This window comes from Chiloscyllium punctatum, chromosome 23, assembly GCF_047496795.1.
Source record: "Chiloscyllium punctatum isolate Juve2018m chromosome 23, sChiPun1.3, whole genome shotgun sequence".
Classification (NCBI taxonomy): Eukaryota; Metazoa; Chordata; class Chondrichthyes; order Orectolobiformes; family Hemiscylliidae; genus Chiloscyllium; species Chiloscyllium punctatum.
The window spans coordinates 52,340,465-52,358,714 of record NC_092761.1 but is presented as its reverse complement, the minus strand read 5'-3'; the positions used below and the strand labels follow the sequence as shown (position 1 = coordinate 52,358,714).

The 18,250-nt window shown below is 42.8% G+C and overlaps 1 protein-coding gene across 5 annotated transcripts in view; it reads right to left on the bottom strand.

Annotated features, from left to right (window-relative positions):
- The window catches only part of nfrkb (nuclear factor related to kappaB binding protein), a 151,277-nt gene that overhangs the window by 124,727 nt on the left and 8,300 nt on the right, over window positions 1–18,250 (bottom strand). For all 5 annotated transcript variants that reach the window (XM_072592997.1, XM_072593001.1, XM_072592999.1 and 2 more), the window contains exons 2-4: window positions 14,563–14,712; window positions 5,661–5,862; window positions 5,219–5,346 (exon numbers count right to left, since the gene is read on the bottom strand). In XM_072592997.1, coding sequence (XP_072449098.1) covers window positions 5,219–5,346; window positions 5,661–5,862; window positions 14,563–14,697 — 465 coding nt within the window. In that variant the 5' untranslated portion in view covers window positions 14,698–14,712. The remainder of the gene's footprint in view (window positions 1–5,218; window positions 5,347–5,660; window positions 5,863–14,562; window positions 14,713–18,250) is intronic.

The following is an 18,250-nucleotide window of genomic DNA, read 5'->3' as shown; positions in this document are numbered from 1 at the left end:
AAAGGCCTTCCAATCAATATCTGGGAAGTTGAAATCGCCCATGTGGCTTCTGCACCTTTCCAAAATCTGTTTCCCAATCTGTTTCTCCACATCTCTGCTGCTATTGGGGGGCCTATAGTAAACACCCAACAAGGTGACTGCTCCTTTCCTATTTCTGACTTCAGCCCATACTACCTCCAAAGGCAGATCCCCCTCGAACTGCCTTTCTGCAGCCATTATACCATTTCTAATTAGCAACGCCAAGCTCCCCCCCCTCCTTTTTTACCACCCCCCCAATCATACTGAAACATCTGTAACCAGGAACCTCCAACAACCATTCCTGTCCCTCTTCTATCCACGTTTCCCTGATGGCCACAACATCGTAGTCACAAGTACCGATCCATGCCTTAAGTTCACCCACCTTATTTCTGATACTTCTTGCGTTGAAGTATACACACTTGAGCCCATCTCTGTGTCCGCAAGCATTCCCTGTCGGTGCTACCTTCTCCACAGCCTTCCTACATTCTTGGACATCCTGAAAAACAGCTAACCTACTTGCTGGACTACAAGTCCGGATCCCATCCCCCTGCCAAATGAGTTTAAACCCCCCACCGAAGAGTGCTAGCAAACCTACCTCCCAGGATATTGGTGCCCTTCTGGTTCAGGTGCAACCCGTCCTTCTTGTACAGGTTCCACCTTCCCCAGAATGCAGTCCAATTGTCCAAATACCTGAAGCCCTCCCTCCTACACCATCTTGCAGCCATGTGTTCAACTGCACTCTCTCCCTATTCCTTGCCTCACTGTCACGTGGCACCGGCAACAACCCAGAGATGACGACTCTGTCCGTCCTAGCTTTTAGCTTCCAGCCTAACTCCCTGAGCTCCTGAATGACCTCCCCACCCCTCTTCCTACCTATGTCGTTGGTGCCAATGTGCACCACGACTTCTGGCTGCACACCCTCCCCCTTAAGGATTCTGAAGACACGGTCTGAGACGTCTCGGACCCTGGCACCCAGGAGGCAACAAACCATGTGAGAGTCTCGCCCATGTCCACAGAACCGCCTGTCTGTCCCTCTAACTAGAGAGTCTCCTATAACTAGTGCTCTCCTCCTCTCCCCATTTCCTTTCTGGGCCTCAGAGCCGGACCTCGTGCCAGAGACCCGGTCAGTGCAGCTTACCCCTGCTAGGCCGTTCCCCCCAACAGTATCCAAAGCGGGATACTTATTGTTGAGGGGAACGACCACAGGGGAACCCTGCACTGCCTGCTTCCTCCCCTTTCCACCTCTAACTGATACCCAGCTACCTCTGTTCTCTGGCGTAACTATGTCCCTGTAGCTTACACACTATACTCCTTGCAGTAAAGTAGATGCATTTCAGGCCACCAGTTCTTTTATGCTTATGCACTCTGTGCCTACTCTTCCCTTTATTAATGCTATCTTCATGATTCTTAGAGTCTCCACCTCACTGCCTACTTATTTTCTCTTCTGCTTCCCAGTCCCCTGCCACATTAGTTTAAAACCTCCCCAACAGCAGTAGCAAAAACTAACCCTAAGGTCCCTGGTTCCGGTCTGGTTCAGATGTAGACTGTCCATTTTGTAAGAGTCCCACCTTCCCCAGAACCGGTCCCAATGTCCAACAAATCTGAACCCCTCCCTCCTACACCATCTCCGAAGCCACGCATTCATCCTGCCTATTTTTTTCATTTCTATGAAATGATCCAATGTTTTGGGGTATAAAACCTGACATTTTGAACAGTTAGGGGGAGAACAGCAAACAGCATCAACAAAAAAATAGATTGCTAGCCGAACAGCTCTCTGAAAGGTGCCTGTCCACAATAAAGTTGGATAGCAGAAGACCAAAGAAAAGATGACTCAGGAAAGTTGACAGGGGAAAATCGGCAGCTGGCTGGTTTTTTGAAATGTAATTCCTTTTTTGGGAAATCTTAATCAGGGTTTTTTAAAAATCGGATGAGTATTGGAGAGTGGCAGGTAAAAGATAGCTTTAAAAGAAATTAGTTGTAAATTGTTGTTATTTTCATGTTCTCTGTTGGACTTAAAGAATAAAATTGTTAATTTTTACTTTAAATAGTGACATCTGGGATAGTTCTTTGCCTCTTGAAATTTAACCAATTACGGTATGAGGTGAACATCACTGTGTGTCGAGTTTATACTAGCAGAGGGGTTTACCTCGTGTCATACACAGTGATCATTTCAGTATCAATGCCAATTCACCATGCCCACATTCTTCCTACTCTGTCAATCTCTCCAGTGTCCCACAGAACAGAAGGATTTGGGAGTCAGAGAATCACTGAATCCCTCAAGTGTCAGGCCATTTGGCCCATCGAATCTGCACTGATCTTCCAAAGAGCATTCCACCCAGGCCCAGCCCCCTAACCTATCCCCATGACCCTGCACTTACCATGACTAATCCAACTAATGTGCACATCTTTGCACAATAGAATGAAACTAAAGCACCTGAGAGTAAACCCATGCAGAACTCCACTGTCTGTATGCAAATTCCATACAGACAGTGGCCCAAGGCTGGGATCAAACCGAGGTCCCTGTCGCTGTAAGGCAGCAGTGCTAACCATTTGTGCCACCATGCTGCCCTCGTCCATGAATCATCAAAAACTAACATCCAAGTTCAGCAGGTACTGGGGAAGGCAAATGGTACGTGGGCCTTTATTTCAAAAGGAATGGAATCCAAAAGTCCAAAAGTTTTGCTAAAACTTTACAAGGCACAGCTGGGATACCGTTAACAATTTTGGTTACTTTATCTAAAGAAGGGAAGATACCATGAGTTTTGAGGTAGTCCAGGTTCACTAGTCTAGGAAGCGTCTGTCAGGTATAGACAGCAGAGATTTCTAGAAGAGTATAAAGGCAGTAGAAGTATACTTAACAGGGAAATCAGAAGGGCAAAAAGGGGACACGGGATAGCTTTGGCAAATAGGGTTAAGTAGAATCCAAAGGGACTCTACAAGTATATCAGGAACAAAAGAGTTACAAGGGAGAGAACAAGGCCTTTAACATCAGCAAGGCTGCCAACACATGGAGCCGCAGGAAATGGGGGAGATACTAAACGAGTATTTAGCATGAGTGTTTACTGCAGAGAACACTATGGAAGATACAGAATGTGGAGGAATAGATAGTGACAGCTTGAAAAATGTCCACATTACATAGGAGGAGGAACTGAATATCTTAAAAAGCATAAAGATGGATAAATCCCTGGGACCTGATCAAATGTACCCTCAAACTCTGTGGGAAGCTAGGAAAGTGATTGATTGGACTGCTTACTGCGATATTTGTATCATCGATAGCCATAGGTAATGTGCCGGAAGACTGGAGATTGGTTAATGTGGTGACACTATTTAAAAAAGGCAAAGAAAAGCCAGGGAACTATAGACTGGTGAGCCAGACATCGATGGTGAGCAATTTTTTTTTTAGAATTGTTGGAGTGAATCCTGAGAGACAGGATTTACATGTATTTGGAAAGGAAAGGACTGATTAGGGATAGTCAACATGGTTTTGCACGTGCGAAATTGTGTCTCACTAACTTAATTTTTTTTGAACAAGTAACAAAGAAGATTGATAAGGGCAGAGCAGTGGACGTGACCTTTATAGGCTTCACTAAGACATTCAACAAGGTTCCTCGTAGTAGACTGTTTAACAAGGTTAACATGGGATACATAACTGGTTCAAAGGTATAAGGAAGAGGGTGGTGGTGGAAGTTTGCTTTTCACATTGGAGGCCTGTAAAATGCACCACAAGGATCAGTGCTGGGTCCACTGCTTTTCATCATTTACATAAATGATTTGGATGTGATGGTTAGTAAGGTATAACTAGTAAGTTTGCAGATGACACCAAAATTGATGGTGTAGTGAACAGCGAACAAGGTTAAGTCAGTGAAGGCTGAGGGATTTACAGAAGTTTGTAAAATCATAAAGGGCATGGATAGGGTGAATAGACAAAGTCTTTTCCCCAGGTTGGTGGTGGGGGGGGGGGGGGGGGGGGGTGTCCATAACTAGAGGGCATACGTTTAAGGTGAGATGGGAAAGATTTAAATGGGACTTAAGGGGCAACATTTTCATGCAGAGGGTGGTGGATGTATGAGCTGCCAAAGGATGTGGAGGCGGCTGGTACAATTACAACATTTAAAAGGCATCTAGATGGGTATACGAATAGAAAGGGTTTGAAGGGATATGGGCCAAATGCTGGTAAATGGGACTAGATTAATTTAGGATATCAGGCTGGCATGGCAGAGTTGGACCAAAGTATCTGCTTCCATACTGTACAGCTCTATGACTCTATGATATTATGCCCCACGTATGGAAGGACTGTCTTATGAAGAAATATTGCGCAGACTGTGTTTGTAGTCATTGGGATATAGAAGAATAAAACATGTAAGATTCTTGAAACATCTAAGGTTTATAAGAGATTTTGATATGGTAAGGGAAGAAAGGTGGTTTTCTCTTGTGGGACAATCTAGGACCAGAGGGCAGAATCTCAGAATGAGTCCACACGTTTGATGCAGAGATGAGGAACTTCTGTGGAATTGTTACCCACAAAGGACTGTTGAGGCTGAGTCATTAAGTACACTCAAGGCTGAAACAGACAGATTTTTAATCAGTAAGGGAAACAAAAGTTGGAGGAAAGATAGGAAAGTGGTATTGAGGATTATCAGGTCAACCATGATCTCATTGAATGGTTGATGGACTAAATAACAACAAAGAACAAAATGGTCTACTTCTGCTCCTAACTAAATCTCTCTACATTTAAAATTATCAATGTGGTAAATATAACTTAACTCTGAGGGTTAAAATATTTTTATGTTCTGACGGGCCTGAGAGAAAACTACACAATCAAAAGTCAGTGATTAGACAAGTTTAGGAGTAAAACTCTCAGCAGACTCAGTTAACTTCATACAACCATATACTGATACGGGGCAAGTGACAGTGATAGAAATTTTTGCTAGGTACCATCCCATCCCAAAACAGGGTACAAGTACCAATTCAATGAAACAGCCACATGCTCTCTAAAATGCCATCACAATTATTCTGGGGTCATTTCATTTCATCTGTTTCAGCATTACTGTTTCTTTGTTTACCATGAAGCATGTTACAGGCAGGACTCTTCAACATTTCAAGTGTTACAAATTTTATAATTGATCCCTTGAATCCCAACTAATTTACAAGCAGTCTCACCTCTCCTCCCAACACCTGACTCCTGTAATTTCGCACGTACCTTTCTGGAGACAAGGATCTGTTTTAGCAGCTTGTGGAAATATTGCTGCTGGGAGTACAGGTACCGTTTATACTGTGACTTCATACACAGCTTTCTGTACTTGACCACCTCTGGGTTAAAGTAGCCATCTGCAGACATGAAGACAATCACCAGCAATATCAATAGTCCAAACAAACCACCAAATAAAATGCCCTCCTTTCCCAATAAAGCACAACCTATTTTTCTAATTCAAATTCCCTTTCATAAATTCCTATCAGTGAAAGTCTATCCCATTCGGTCCCTCCTGTATAAAACCAATGTAAAACATATGCTTATTGTAGTGGTGCACTGAATTTCAAAGATCCAAACTCTCACCCATACATTTTTGTTCTTCAGTAAAGCAGGATGACTTTGTTATCTAAGTGTACTGTCCTTAGGTACTACAGCAAATGCAGGGATTTACCTCGAAAGAGCTTCTGCGCAATGTACAAAGGATTTCCAAAGCGGAAGTTATCTCCATTGAAGAGGCCTGTAATGATGTCATCCTGTTGCTCCACGGTTTTCTCAGTGAACTGTGGAAGAAATTTCCTCAAGTGATCCCTTTGGGACTGAGACAGAACTTCATCCCAGGTGCTGCGACTCACCACATCAAAGAAGATATCAGGCTGTTAAGACAAAGATTTCAATCACAATTGATACAGGAAGTACAAAATGCCGTCAGCTTTCCTGCAAAACAGCTTCTTTGAAATACTGTCAGTGAATTTCTGTCAGATGGAGCGCATGTTCACTGTTGCATCTAATGCCAGTTTCTGATGAGTCAAAGTTATGAATGTTTGAAGTTTTTAAAAAATGGTTAAAGCTCTCGTATCCATCCTCTCCCTCTCCAATGGAACACCATACATTTCTGTTTTCAACATCAGCAATTCTCAATAATCTGCAAATAGATCTGGAGCTGTCCACTGGAAACTGGGAAATGATTCAGTGCTAAAAATAGGTGAAGGATGAGAACGCTATTTACCCTGTGAGTTCCAGTGTTACTGGTGATGCCACATCACTTCATGTTTATTGTTCTCCAACTTACTGAATGCTCCATGCCCAGTTGACACTCAGCTTTCACATGAAAGCAGCAAATCGGAAATTCACAATCTCGGCTTTTTAACATTAAAGTAGTAGAGCCTTGGGGGACCAATCTGTTTATGAGTTTTAAATCACCCCATGAGGAAATCAAACTATTTATTCATTTAGCCTTCCAACTGAGTTAGCACGAAGTTCCTGGTTGTCCAGCTTATACCAGCTTAGAAATCTGATCACAGTTGTACTCAAAACCTTTAAAAGGAATGAGTTCATTGCTTAGCATAGCAATGAACAGAGAAAAGTAGAGACAAAGATTTCCAAAGAGAAGGGAATGAATGACAAGGTTGAAAAGAAGTTGACATCATTTAATGTGCTGCAGGAGAGGCAGCCCTGACTTTGGGAGACTGTGTCAAATAATAAAGGATAAATCACCATAGTCCTATCAGACCACAGGGCTGTTTTTTTTCATTTGAGAGAAATGTGACTGTTTAATCTGAGGGTCACCACAGTTCAGTTGAGGGGAGAGGTTGAAAAGGAGAGTCCTTCATGGTAACCCCAACCAATACGGAAACCGAACCGACGCTCTTGGTGCCACTCTACACTGAAAACCAGCCACCCAGTCAACTTAGCAAAACCAATCCCCGCTCAAATGGAAAGATATTGAGATCGTCCACATACAGAGGAACCTCAATTATCTGGCATTCGATTATCTGAATATCGGATTATCTAGCAAGATTGCAAGGTTCCAATGCTTGGCTAAACTATGTTATCCAGCATTCAATTATCCAGAATTCAATTAACCAAACAAAATACTTTCCACCCATGTCCTTTGGATAATTGTATACAGAATCTTTCATCTCAGAACATCATAGAATCACAGAAGCTAGTAGCAGGAGTAGGTCATTCAACCATCGAGTCATTATAATCATGGCTGATCATTAAGCTTAATCCTGCCTTCCCCCCATATCCCTTGACCCTAGAGCCACAAGGACTACATCTACAAAGTGATTCACAATGCAATCTTGACAAGTAGTTATTGATGTAAAATGGAAAAATGTGACAATCATCTTGCACACAGCTAGGCCACACAAAAAAAATGAAATAAGTGAACAGATCATCCATTTCAGTGATGTAGAACACTTGGGAGATCGTCACCGGTCCTCTTTCAAAGCACGGGATCTTCACCTGTCAGAAATGGTGTTTTCTGTACATAATTGTGTTCAAATGCATGCAGCTTGTGCATTAGTCAGGGTTTGATTAGAAATAACTGACAGAAATGAGCCATTAAGTTAAAAAATACATTAGTGTAATGTCAATTTCTGTAAATAAATGTTTCCTCAGTTGTGTGAAGATCAGCTCCAGCTTCATCCTTCACCAACTGGTTTTCTTGATTACACCATAGCTGACAGAGAATGGATGTCTAAAAGTGAAAAACAAAGTGAAATATTTTCAGACAGAAAACTAAATGTTCATTGATCATTGTGGAAAATGGTAGAAAGCAAATATAACTTATTGGGTTTTGTTTACACTCCAATGGGCCAGGATAGCTTGAAAGAAATGGTCAGTTCAGACTAGTTGGCACAACATCGAGGGCCGAAGGGCCTGTACTGCACTGTAATGTTCTATATTCTGTGAAAGGAGTGGGGAATGGTTGGTAAAACTATCACACTGGAAGTGGCAGAAATGTTGTGTTGAGTACGGAGGCTGGTGAGATGAATGTGAGGATAAAGAAAGCCTTATCGTGTTTCTGGGAGGGAAAGGTGTGAACCAAAGTGCAAGAAATCTGGCAGACACAGTCAAGGGTCCTGTCAACCATGATGGCAAGAATCGTCTCAGAAGGAAAGACAACATCTCAGAAGTGCTGGTATGAAAGACTGTATGATCAGAACAGATGTGATACGGGAACTGAGAAAATGGAATAGAGCCTTTACATGGTGTCATGAAGTGTAGTCAAGCTAACTGAGAGAATCAGTAGCTTCTAACGAACATCAAAAGGTCATCAGAAACGGATACAGAGAATTTAAGAAAGGGAATTGGGAAAGAGAGAGAATAGTTAAAACTGGAGGAAAAGTAGTAGCTGGAAGCAATTCATACTGAGTACAGGACACAGCTCTGATAGAATTATCAATGTTCAGATTATATTTAAGGGATGAGACGAGAATTGGATCAAAACATGGAATGTGCAAAATATCCTACACAAAAGCAGGCATTGCAAGGACTCAAATGGGTAGCCATAGAAACACCTTTTATTGTAAGAAAGCGAGTGGATGGGAATTGCTTGGGCCTCCATTTAGGAAAGATGTAGAAAACCTCAGAATATCCTGGTGGGGATGGAGACGTAGATAAATTAGACACGCATAGCCAAGAAGAGGAGATGGTTCAAGGCAGGAAATTGGAAACATAGAAAATGACAGTGGGCATTAGTAGTAACTATATTATTTTCCATCAGTCTACCACCTCAATCATCCCCTCTTTCCTCCTCATATCACGAAGGGGCCATTCCTTCTGTGATATTCTGGTTCATTCCTCAATGATCCCAACAAACTGTCCCTGTCCCACACAAATACACAAAATGTAATACCTGCCCTTTCACCTCCTTAGCCTCACTTTCTCTTGAGGAGCAATTTATGTGTACACCTTTCATTTTAAACTACTGAATTTGCTGCTCACAATGTGGTCTCCTCAAACGTAAATTGGGTGGCCACTTTGGCGAACGTCTCTGCACAACCACAAGCATAACTATCCAGCTTCTGATGGCTCGTCATTTCACCTTGTTGTTTCAATGTCTTCAGTCTCCTGCACTGTTCCACTGAGGCATAACAAGCTGCACCTTACTTTCACTTTGGAAATCTACAGCCTTCCAGATTCAACAATTTGACAATTTCAGGCCATATGCATGTTTCCAGTTTTCTGACAGCAGCACTTATTATGGGCACATGATTTCTTTCTTTTCTAGGCCATTTATAAGGACTGATCACTGGTTCTAACCGGTGTTTCACTGCCAGAGAAGGAGACCACGTTGAATCTGGGTAGCACAATGGTTAGCACTGATGCCTCACAGTGCCAGGGACCCGAGCACAATCCCAGCCTCAGGCAACTGTCTAAGTGGAGTTTATACGTTCTCCAAAGCCTGTGAGAGTTTCCTCCAGGCACTCTGGTTTCCTTCCACAGTCCAAAGATGTGCCGTTTAGGTGGATCAGCCATGTTAAATTGCCTAAATTCTCCAGGAATGTGTCGACTATGTCTATTAGTCATGATTAACGCAGGGTTACAGGGATAGGGTGGGGAAGTGAGTTTGGCTGAGATGATCTTTGGAATGTTGGTGCAGAATCGAAGGGTCAAATAGCCTCTATCTGCACTGTAGGGATTCTATGAATCTGATGAAGTCTGCTGTATTGAGAAATGCCTGAGACACCATTCATTTCCTTCAGTGTTTGTGGAACAAACGCAACATTTCACACTGACATAAATAGAGGCTTCACTGGCTGTAAGATTTCAACATTTCTCTGATACTAGACCTTGCATCAACTTATGGAAGGATTAAAGACTGAATGGTAATGAAAGCACATTTAACAGTTCTGGCTATTTGAGCAGAAAACAAAACTGGAAAAGCAATAATGGATCCATGAGACCCAAGAAGGCCCAATAAACTGAAATGCAAGCTGGGCTGCATGGGAGTTGAAATATCAGGAGAGTTTTGCATATTGGAAAAATCAGTGGGGTGGGTGTACTTTTGTAGATCACTAGACAATATTATTTTTTCAGGCAGTGAGGGAGATACTTTAAGATTGAATGGTACAGAGCCTTTCAGTGAAAGAAACTCTGCCTGACAACAACACTCTGATTGGAATAAATGGAAGCTCAACCAAAGCTGTGCATCCTGGGCCTGTGAACTGAAAACCTTTATTTCTGCCTTTCTCTCAACCTCTGTGTGGGGGTCAGAGGGGTTGAGCAAGGACATGGAAGAATATGTTCATGCCCTAAAATTATTGAACTCGATATTGAGCCCTGAAGGCTGTCGGGTGCCCAAGCGGAAAATGAGATGCTACAATTCCTGCAGTCCAGATAAAGGGCATGGAAACAAGTTTCCCAAACTAAACTAGTTCTGTTTGGACTGTTATGGGCATTGAGCCCATATCGCCCTAAACCTGTCCAAACTTCTTTTAGGTGTTGTACCCACATCTATCACCCCCTCTGACAGTTCATTCCATAGAAGAACCACCCACTGTGTGAAAATGTTGCCCCTCAGGTCTCTTTTAAATTTTAGCCCTCTCACCTTAAAATTATGCCCTCTAGTTTTGAACTCCCCTACCCGAGGGAAAAGACCTTTGCTATTCATCTTATCTGTGCCCCTCATGATTTTATAAACCTCTATAAAGATAATCCCTCAAACTACTACAGTCCAGTGGAAAAAAGTCCCAGCCTATTCAGCGTCTCCTTATAGCTCATACCCTCCAATCCTAGTAACGTCCTTGTAAACCTTTTCTACACCGTCTCCAATTTAATAACATCCTTCCTATAGCAAGGCGACCAGAACTGTAGACAGTATTCTAACAGTGGTCTCACCTGCAACATGACGTCCAAACTCCGATACTCAATGGTCTAAACAATGAAGGCAAGCATACCAAATGCCTTCTTAACTACTCTGTTTACCTGTCAGGCAACTTTGAAAGAACTATGTAACTGAACCTCTAGGTCTCGCTGTTCGACAACACTCCCCAGGGCCCTACTATTAACTGTAATAAGACCTGCCCGTTTTATTTTGGTTCACATTTATCCAAATTAAACTCTGCCAATCCTCACTCCACTGGCCTAATTGATCATGATCCCTTTGTAATCTTAGATTATCTTCTTCATTGTCTAATATACCACCAATTTTGGTGTCAAGTGCAAATATAGTAACCATACTTCCCAAATTCTCATCCAATTTGTTTATGTAAATATACCAACCTTTTCCTAGCTACCATCTGTTCTGAAGAAGCATCACTCCACCTGAAATGCTGACTCAGCTTTCTCTCCACAGATGGTGTCAGACCTGCTGAGTTTCTCTAGCTATTTCTATTTAAGGCTACAGCAACGTTAATCACGAGGAGCTTGCAAAGGAATATTTGGGTGATATGAATGCTAGACTGAGTACTTTGAAATGGCAAAGTAATCATAAATTTTAGCTCTTTTGGCCACATTCATGGCAGTATAAGTCAACCGACACAAAAACTGGTATTCTGCAGGATGATATTTTTCAGAGTAAAGTGTTTCTGAAATTGGCCAAAGGCAGCAGATGCAGAATGAAACTATGGAAACTACAAAAAATTGGATAATGTTTCCAGGGCGTGGCATATTTAGCTGAGATCAGTTTTGATGAAAACAGCTGCAAGCAGATTCTCCCAATGGCACAGAGGAAGGCTTTCAGGCATCATTAGATATGTTGATGATTTCTTATATAGAATCTGAGAAATGTAATTGAAGAAAGATTTGGAATTTAGATTAAGTTCTGTGGAGCTTTCAAACACAATAGGACGGTTGAAATATTTTGCAGAGTGGATCTAATATAACTTAAAACCAACACGGGCATCTTCTACAAACCCAGAGACTCCCACAGCTACCTGGACTACACCTCCTCCCACCCTGCTTCCCGTAAAAACACTACCCCTTATTCCCAATTCCTCCATAGCCACCGCATCTATTTCCTGGAGAACCAGTTCTACCACAGAACACACCAGATGGCCTCCTTCTTCAAAGAACACAATTTCCCCTCCCACGTAGTCAATGATGCCCTCCAGCATGTCTCATCCACTTCATGCACCTCTGCTTTCGAACACCACCCCTCCAACCGCAACAAGAACAGATTCCCCTTGGTCCTCACCTTCCAGCCCACCAACCATTGGGTTCCTGCGAAAGGACTCCACCACCAGAGAAATATTTCCCTCCCCACCCCTATTTGCATTCCATAAAGACCATTCCCTCCGTGACTCTCTTATAAGGTTCACAGCCCCCCCACCAAACCTGGCACCAGGCCCTGCCACTGCAGAAACTGCAAAACCTGCACCCACACCTCCCGCCTCACCTCTGTCCAAGGTCCCAAAGGAGCCTTGCACATCCATCATATATTCCACTTCCACACGTCATTTACTATATCCATTGCTCCTGATGCAGTCTCCTCTACACTGGAGAGACAGGACACCTACTTGTACAGCGCTTCAGAGCACATCTCCAGGACACACACACGAAGCAATCCCACTGCCCCGTGGCCGAACACTTGAACTCCCACTCCCCCTCCCACTCCACCAAGGACACGTAGGTGCTGGGCCTCCTCCTTCGCCAAGTTCCAACCACCCAATGCCTGGAGGAGGAACGCTTCAACTTCCACCTTGCGACCCTCCAACCACATGGGATTAATTTGGACTTCACCAGTCTCCTCATTTCCCCCAACCCCACCTTATCCCAGATCCAACCTTCTAACTCGGAACCACCCTCGTGACCTGTCCTACACGTTCATCTTCCCACCTATCCGCTCCACCCTCCTCTCCGACCTATCACCATTACCCCCACTTTCATCTACCTATTACACTCTCAGCTATCTTCCTCCCAGCACCACCCCCATCCCATCTACCTCTCTACCCCCTTGGCTCAGAAGCATCATTCCTGATGAAGGCCTTATGCCTGAATTGTCAATTCCCCTGCTCCTCGGATGCTGCTTGACCTGCTGCTCTTTTCCAGCACCACACTCTTGACTCTGATCTCCAGTATCTGCAGTCCTCACTTTCTCCTGCTTAAAATAAATCCACTCTACTCAGGTCATCATAGAACAATGATATTAGATTGAAACAAGAAAAAGACCTATTGATGAATCTGATTGGGTAGTCAGACTGAGTGAGAGGTTGATTTTAAATAAAAACAGAAGTTGCTGGAAAAACTCAGCAGCTCTGGCAGCATCTGTGAAGAGAAATCAGAGTTCAGAGATCCTTCCCCAGAAGTAGGAAAATGTTGGTGTGGGGGAGGAGGTAAGGAGTAAACGAAAGGTGGCGATAGAACCCAGGGAGAGAACTGTTGGACACACAAAGGAGTGGATAACAATCTAGCCAGGAGAGTGAACAGCTGTTAATGGAGACTGTTAGTGGCTAACAATAGGGAGTGGGAGAGGTTAGTTTTGATGTGTTGGACTTAACTAGTGTGATGACGCTTCACAAAGTTGAGAACGTTTTGAGGAAACATTGGTTAGGCTACAGATGGAACACTGTGCAGTTCTGGCTACTGCACTGGATAGGGCGCATAATAGTTTCGGCAGGATGCTTCCTGGATAAACAAGTATCAGTTATGGTGAGAGATTGGATAGGCTGGGTTTGTTTTCCCTGTAGCAGGAGAGGCTGAGGGGGGATTTAATTGAGGGATATGAAATTATAGAAGGGCAGATTGTGGGAATCTTTTCCCCATTGCAGACCAGAGACCAGAAACAATAAGTTTAAGGTGAGGAGTAAGTGTCTTAGAAGAGATCTGAGGAAACGCTTTTTCAACCAGATAATGGTTGAAATACAAAACACGCCACTTGAGAGGGTGGTAGAAGCAAACACTCACAACATTTGAGAAGCATTTGGGTGACCATTTAAAATGGACCAAGTGCAGGTAAATGAGGTTAGTGTCGTTTGGTGTTTGTTGGGTGGCACAGTCACGGTGAGCCAAAGTCCTGTTTCTGTGTTGTGTGACTCTCTGACTATGAAATTAAAGCATAAAAAAACTTGACTTAAGTTCCTACCCTTAGTTGACTGAAAGAACATGGAGTGAGTAACTTTTATTTCTCACAAGCTTATCTTCTCCTGATGGGTGTCTGAGTGCAGCTGCTTTCAGAACATTTCTGATAAATGATGATGCAATGTGTTGCACTTTAGCTTTGAAAGCTAACAACATTTTTCTCTAATTTAAAACTCCTCCAGTTGCTGAAACACCAGCTCTTTTAGAGGCGATGGATATGGGATTCGATTTATCAAATATTTAAGTTGAGATTCTGAAGTTAATTTGAATGTTCTGTAGATATTTGTTCCTTGTAGTCTAATGTAAATGTAATGAGAAAAGGTTTCAAATCAAAAGCTAAGAGGAAAGGACACTTTTTTATATTAAGTCAATGGAATGCAAGTCATCAACTGCAGGACTTTGTGACAAAAAGGAAGTGCATATATGAAAACAATATGAGGGGTCCCCGAAGAAGGGTATCATGCAATGTAAAGCTTTGCACAGAGTTTAAAAGGTTATTATTATTCAATGATATGTGCCCCAAGGCTAAGTACTACAATACTCACATCCTCCAGCAGATCCTCTGGAAGATTGACCCTGGTTCCACCAAGTAAACACGCCTCCATGATGCCAGCACCATTGACCTCAGCAGCTGAACCCAGTTCCAAAGGGTCTGTCAGCATATTATCCAGACAGTCCATTCCAATTTATTCAACCTAAGGAAACATGGGGGCAAGGAAGCAGGAACATTAAGAGTCAGATTATTACAGAAGAGAAAGCATCTTAAAGATTCACCACTGTTGACATAAAGGCATTTTCGCCAGGATCCCAAACCCCCAACCAAACTAATCTCCAAACTCCAAGACCTAGGTCACTACTCTGCGCTATGCAAATGGATCCTCGTTCTTCTGACCCAGACCACACTCAGTGAAGACAGGCAACAGCACCTCCTCCACAACAATCCTCAACACCTGGAACCTGCATGGAAGTGTAACTTGTCCCACTTACTGTACTCCCCGGACACCTATGACTGTGTGGCCAAATTTCATCGTGTGGCTGAACTCCATTGACAAGTTTGCTGATGGCACCATTCTTGTGGGCCAGATATCAAACAATAACATGACAGAATACAGGAAAGAAATAAAATACTTGGTGATGTGATGCAAAAATAGCAATCTCTTCCTCAATGTCAGCAAAACTCATCAACTTCAGTGAGCAAGGAGGAGAGCACCTCCCTATCGACACCAATGGAGATGGTTGACAGCATCAAATTTCTAGGATTGACGATCACCATTAATCTGTCCTGGACCACTCACATTGATGCAACAGTCAAGAAAGGACAACAATACCACTTCATCCTCAGGATGCTAAGGAAATTCAGCATGTCCCTAACGATCCTCACCAACTTTTACAGATGCACCACAGAAAGCATTCTATCTGGATGCATCATGGCTTAGCAAAGCCACTGCTCTGCCTAGGAACATAAGAAACTACAGAAAGTTATGAACACATCCCAGACCATCACGCAAGCCAACCTTCTGTCAACTGACTGCATCTACACTTCTTGTTGCCACGGAACAGCAGCCAACATCATCAAAGACCCCTCCCACCCCAGTTATAATCTCTTCCATCAGGCAGAAGATACAAAAACATAAACAAGTACAAGAACAGTTTCTCCCGTGTTGTAATCAAACTTCTAAATAGACTTCTCAAATTTAAAATTTAATGCTAATCTTGCTTTTTGCACACCTTCTTTGCTGCCGTAATTTGTATTCCTCACCTAGTTCAATCAGCCTATGATCGTTGTATGTTATGATCTGCCTATGATTTGGAGACACTGGTGTTGGATTGGGATGTACAAAGTTAAAAATCACACAACACCAAGTTATAGTCCAACAGGTTTCTTTGGAAGCAGTAGCTTTCGGAGCACTGCTCCTTCATCAGGTGGTTGTGGAGAATGATCTGCCTGTACTGCATTTAAAACAAAACTTTTCACTGTACTTAAATATATGTGACAATAATAAATCAAATCAGCTCTTCTTTCATTTCCTAACTCAGATGATTTATTGGTCTATATTACTGATTTTTATGAAAAGACAATGAGTAAAGTATCTAGGTTTGCTGATACAAAGCTTATGGGAAGGTAATCTGTGAGGACACAATGAGGATGCAAACAAATAGGTCAAATGAGTGGACAAGGTAATGGGGGAATATGGAGAAATATGAAGTTATTCATTAATTGTAGAAACAGGAAAAATTATTTTTTAAACGGCCGTAGAACTTTTAAATGTTGATATTCAGGGAAACTTAGGTGTAGTTTTATAAGGAAAACAAAATTTGCACATAAGTACAGTCAACATTGCTATTAGAGTACAGGAGTCTAGGGCTTGGAATACTTGGAATACCACGTACAGTTTTGATATCTATATCTCAGAATTGGAAGCAATACAACAAGGGTTCACTAGATTTGTCTCTAGGACGAGAGGGCCATCACATGATGACAGGCTGAGCAAGTCAGGTCTATATTTCCTACAATTTAGAATCAGAATTATTACAATGCAGAAAGAGGCCATTTGGCCTATCATGCCTGAACCAGTTCTATTATCTAATGTCAACCTCTACCTTTTCCCCATATCCCTGTGCACCATTATCATCCAAATAACCATCCTATAGTGTTTTGAATGCCTTAATTGAACCTGCCTCTATCACATTTCCAGGCAGTTCATTCTATACCCTAATTATGTCACCCTTGTTTTGTTTGCACATCACTTTAAATCTATGTGCTCTCCTTCTTGTTTCATTTACAGGCAGAAACAGCTTCTCTCTATCCTCAAACCAACCCACTCATGATTTTGAACTCCTGTCAGTCTTCTTCTCTCAAGGGAGAACAGTCACAACTCCTGGAATAGCTGCAGTTTTTCATTCCTGGAACCATTCTTGAAAGTATTAAGTATTTGAATAGAGTTAAAGTGATGCCAATCTTTCTCTTTTGTTTGTATTTTAACTGTGTTGTAAGAATGAAGCATGTTGTTGTGGTTCTGTTCGCCAAGCTGGGAATTTGTGTTGCAGATGTTTCGTCCCCTGTCTAGGTGACATCCTCAGTGCTTGGGAGCCTCCTGTGAAGCGCTTTTGTGTTGTTTCCTCCGGTATTTATAGTGGTTTGTCTCTGCCGCTTCCGGTTGTCAGTTCCAGCTGACTGCTGCAGTCGCCGGTATATTGGGTCCAGGTCGATGTGCTTATTGATTGAATCTGTGGATGAGTGCCATGCCTCTGGGAATTCCCTGGCTGTTCTCTGTTTGGCTTGCCCTATAATGGTAGTGTTGTCCCAGTCGAATTCATGTTGCTTGTCATCTGAGTGTGTGGCTACTAAGGATAGCTGGTCGTGTCGTTTCGTGGCTAGTTGGTGTTCATGGATGCGGATCGTTAGCTGTCTTCCTGTTTGTCCTAAGTTGTGTTTTGTGCAGTCCTTGCATGGGATTTTGTACACTACATTGGTTTTGCTCATGCTGGGTATCGGGTCCTTCATCCTGGTGAGTTGTTGTCCGAGCGTGGCTGTTGGTTTGTGTGCTGTTATGAGTCCTAGTGGTCGCAGTAGTCTGGCTGTCAGTTCAGAAATGTTTTTGATGTATGGTAGTGTGGCTAGTCTTTTGGGTTGTGGCATGTCCTCATTCTGTTGTCAAACTACGAAAGCAACCACCCCAACACACACAAAAGATGTTGCATCAAGACACTGTTCAAAAGGGCCACAACACACTGCAGTACACCAGAACTGCAAAAAGAGGAAGAAGAACACCCATACAATGTATTCACCAAAAACGGATACCCGCGCAATTTCATCAACAGATGCCTAAGGGAAAGATAACAGAATGAGGACATGCCACAACCCAAAGGACTAGCCACACTACCATACATCAAAAACATTTCTGAACTGACAGCCAGACTACTGCGACCACTAGGACTCATAACAGCACACAAACCAACAGCCACTCTCAGACAACAACTCACCAGGACGAAGGACCCGAAACCCAGCATGAGCAAAACCAATGTAGTGTACAAAATCCCATGCAAGGACTGCACAAAACACTACATAGGACAAACAGGAAGACAGCTAATGATCTGCATCCATGAACACCAACTAGCCACGAAACGACACGACCAGCTATCCTTAGTAGCCATACACTCAGATGACAAGCAACATGAATGCGACTGGGACAACACTTCTATTATAGGACAAGCCAAACAGAGAACAGCCAG